Below are 4,310 nucleotides of genomic sequence, written 5' to 3'. Positions count from 1 at the left end.
GTGTGTGTGTGTGTGTGTGTGTTTGCGGGAAGAGGTAGGTGATAGAGGACAAGGGGTGGGTGTCTTTCATCTTCACAGCTTTTTCTCTGTACACCTCCAACTGTTTACAAGGACTGATGCCTATTTGCACACAAATACACACACACACACACACACACACACACACACACACACAAAAAGAGCCCCCCCCCCACACTGCTACCACCCACACATATCTACAGTAAATGACCTCAGCGCGCTACTGTCTGTGAGCATGGATTCTAATCAGACGTCGGCAGCATTGTGTCTGTCAAACCCGGCCAAGGTTACTTAACCTTCCAGTCTTAATTTCCCTTCCATTTTAGCTCCTTCCTCTATATCAAACATCAGCACATCTACGGCAGAAAAAAAAAAGGACAAGAAGAGTGCAGGGAGGAAAATGAAGATTGCCATGCTTGGCTGAAACTCGGAGATGAAAGTAGAGGATGATTCACATTGCTGTGGCAAAATGAGCTGAACCGAGCTGGGCTGGGCTATTTTTAAACTTCTATACATTGCAGCTACTGGGAGGAGAACATGTGAAGCGAAGCAATTCATTTCTATATCACGGGAGACGGTATATGAAATAAGGCGTCCAGGAGAGTCACAGAATGGGAAAATTAGTACATACAATTTGTATTTGGTACATTTTGTAAGTTGGTTAAGTTAGTTATCACTTTAAAGCTGAATTGTGTGGATACATTTATAAATAAAGTCATATCAAAGTATTGAGGTAATAAAGTTTTTTTGTAGAGTTCAGAGTAACTAAAAATGGAAAACAGTGATAACCTAAAAACCAAGACTAAAGCCCTTTTCACACAGAATTAGTATTACCTGGTGAGCTCGAGTCGTTTTTAATAATTCCAGAGGTTGTCGGTGAACTTAACTTCTACTAGACTTCACTGGTCTCAGTCCAGAACAACGGGACCTGTTGGTCCATTTCTTTAACTGTCTATGGCCCCGGCCCGAGTGCGGCAGCCTTGCCTCCGCGGCGTTCCTCAGGGTACCCAACTTGGGGTACAGATAAGTTCTTAAATTTGAGTGAAAGCAGACTTTGCTTTTGCTTATTTGCATATGCGCCACATTAGCTCATATGTATGGGGGGGGGGGATTCCAAATCACACAAGGTCCCCAGACAAGAATAATCCCGTTTGAATAGGGTTTAAGCAGACAGGTGTCTACAGCCATGCTAGCAGCTCTGAGGCTAGTGCTTTGAGCTAAATGCTAACATTAGCATGCTCACAATGCCAAAGCTAACATGGGGATGGTTAACAGGTATGTTAACATGTCCGCCATCTTAGGTTAGCATGCTAATACTTGAGAATTAGCCCAAAATTAGCCCAAAGGGCAGCTAAAATGTGGCTTAAGTGTAACTAGGTGGTGATGGTGTGGCTAAAAATGGAAGAAAAAAAAAAAAAACTGTTGCAGTGAAAGTAAGACTGGGCAATATGTTGATATTATATGAATATATGAGGCCAGATATAATCTTCAATTTTGGATATTGATTACATTATGGTTGTTACCCACATTACTGATGATTGTTTATCAAAAATCGAATTGTGTTAATACTGCAATATCGCCGCGATATCGTCATCGATGTATTTGGTCAAAAATATCGTAATATTTGAGATTTTCCAAGTACATCGATTCCCTCACCTGGAGGGTCCAGAGGCCTCGTGGTTGCTCTCCCCAGCAGTGCACCGTCATCAGGGTCCAGTTTTTCAGGCCGGCCGTGGAGGCGTCGTTGGGCCGCGTGTCCAACAGCAGTGAGACGGTGCCGGCCGGGGACGCCAGGCTTACGGAGAGGTCGCCGCGACACACGGCGCCGATGCTCACTTTCACCTGGCGAGAGACAGGTGGCAAGAGGAAAAAGAGGTGTGAATGAGGGGATGGACGGAGGGATGGAGAAATAGGAAAACAAGAGAGAGGACGTGGGTGGACAGAGACACGGCAGCATGGAAACATGTTATCTCCCGGGCGTTCTCATCAGCACCACTGTAGAACACCATGTGCCTGTTACCGGTGACTCAACGAACTAAAATAAATATATTTTTATTATTTTAAACACTCTTTACTGCTGTGATTTTCTACCTTGAAAGAATAATTTGACATTATTTGAATGGGGTTGAACACCAGAGATGGCAAAAGTACCCCCTTCTTGTACTCAAGTGGAAGTATTGTTAGGAAAATGATGATTGATATTTGTGTTATTATTAAAATGTTCGCATAAAATAATTATATAATGTAGATATTGGAAACACTGCTCACAAGATAACATGGAGCCGCTGGCTATCTTGTCTAAAGCATGGCGTGTAGCGGAGAAAATAACATGCAAAGGAGACATCATAAACTCTGTATTATGATTGGATTTCACATATTAATAAGCTACTGTTTGAGGCCTACGTCTCCTTGTGTTCACAAGTAAAAATGAACTTTGATAGAACATCAGTGGTCTTGTCCATTCTTGATAATGAAATTATTATCCTTCCTGTGTTCCTCGGGTCACATTTGACCCGTTTACAAAAACTTTCTATATCATAACTATGACAAAAGAACGTTGAAATAAGTGACAAATGTGGAAAAAAATTGCAAAAAAGCAGAAAATAATCAACAAAGACGTTGTTTTTTTAAGCGCCGAAAAAGTGACCAAAATAATCTGAAAAAGTGACCAAAAAACATCAAAAACACTGGAAAAAGAAAGACATTTTAAAAAAAATGTACTAAACCATAATTAAAAAACATCAAAAACATTAGAAAAAGAAAGACATTTTTAAAAAATTGTTTTTTACTAAACCATAATTAAAAAACATCAAAAACACTGAAAAAGAAAGACTTTTTAAAAAAAATGTACTAAACCATAATTAAAAACATCAAAAACATTAGAAAAAAAAGACATTTTTTAAAAAATGTACTAAACCATAATTAAAAACATCAAAAACACTGGAAAAAGAAAGACATTTTTAAAAAATGTACTAAACCATAATAAAAATCAAAACCAAAACCTTGAAAAAGAAGATTTTGAAAAAATGTACTAAACCATAATTAAAAAACATCAAAACACTGGAAAAGAAACATTTTGAAAAAATGTACTAAACCATAATTAAAAAACATCAAAAACACTGGAAAAAGAAAATTTTTAAAAATGTACTAAACCATAATTAAAAAAACATCAAAAACACTGGAAAAAGAAATCATTTTTGAAAAATGTACTAACCATAATTAAAAAACATCAAAAACACTGGAAAGAAAGAATTTTTGAAAAAATGTACTAACCCATAATTATAAAAACATCAAAACACTGGAAAAAGAAAGACATTTTAAAAAATGTACTGAACCATAATTAAAACAATCAAAAACTGGAAAAAGAAATTTTTAAAAAATGTACTAACCATAATAAAAAAAACATCAAAAACACTGGAAAAAGAAGACTTTTTGAAAAAATGTACTAAACCATAATTAAAAAAAACATCAAAAACACTGGAAAAAGAATCATTTTTGAAAAAATGTACTAAACCATAATTAAAAACATCAAAAACACTGGAAAAAGAAAGAATTTTGAAAAATGTACTAAACCATAATTAAAAAACATCAAAAACACTGGAAACAGAAAGACATTTAAAAAATTACTAAACCATAATTAAAAAACATCAAACACTGGAAAAGAAAGAATTTTTGAAAAAATGTACTAAACCATAATTAAAAAACATCAAAAACACTGGAAAAAGAAAGAAAGTTTAAAAAAATGTACTAAACCATAATTAAAAACACATCAAAAACACTGGAAAAAGAAAGTTAAAAAAAATGTACTAAACCATAATTAAAAAAACATCAAAAACACTGGAAAAAGCGACAAATAAATTGTTAAAAAATGGACTAAAACTTAAATTCAAAAAATGTCCAAAAAGTGACAACAAATTGAAATAAAAATGGACAAAAACGTAGAGAAACGTCAGAGAAAAAGAACAACAAAATGTTGACATGTCAACCCAGAAAAACCCAAAGTTGAATAGTCGACGGGAAGACAACACGAGCGTTATGTACAGATACTACAAAATCCTCCGGTAAAAGCAGAAGTACGGATTTGACTTTTTCACTCACGTAAAAGTAACAAAGTGCAGGCTTGGAAATTAACTTAAAGTGTAAAAGTAAAAGTAGCTGGGCAAATGAGAACCATCTTATAGAGTGCACGCTGAGAAACTTCAGTAGACATGGAAAAAGGCTCTTTCTATATCAATGGCTACATTTTAAATGGACGGCCTAAAACATCCCATATATGATTATTGTGACAGAGA

At 35.5% G+C, this 4,310-nt stretch overlaps 1 protein-coding gene across 4 annotated transcripts in view; it reads right to left on the bottom strand.

Annotated features, from left to right (window-relative positions):
- LOC116690692 (furin-like protease kpc-1) overlaps positions 1-4,310 on the bottom strand; it is a 298,529-nt gene that overhangs the window by 43,047 nt on the left and 251,172 nt on the right. For all 4 annotated transcript variants that reach the window (XM_032517860.1, XM_032517859.1, XM_032517857.1 and 1 more), the window contains exon 16: positions 1,675-1,860. In XM_032517860.1, coding sequence (XP_032373751.1) covers positions 1,675-1,860 — 186 coding nt within the window. The remainder of the gene's footprint in view (positions 1-1,674; positions 1,861-4,310) is intronic.

This window comes from Etheostoma spectabile, chromosome 6, assembly GCF_008692095.1.
Source record: "Etheostoma spectabile isolate EspeVRDwgs_2016 chromosome 6, UIUC_Espe_1.0, whole genome shotgun sequence".
NCBI lineage: Eukaryota > Metazoa > Chordata > Actinopteri > Perciformes > Percidae > Etheostoma > Etheostoma spectabile.
The sequence above is the reverse complement of the archived record's forward strand: the minus strand, read 5'-3'. Positions and strand labels throughout refer to the sequence as shown.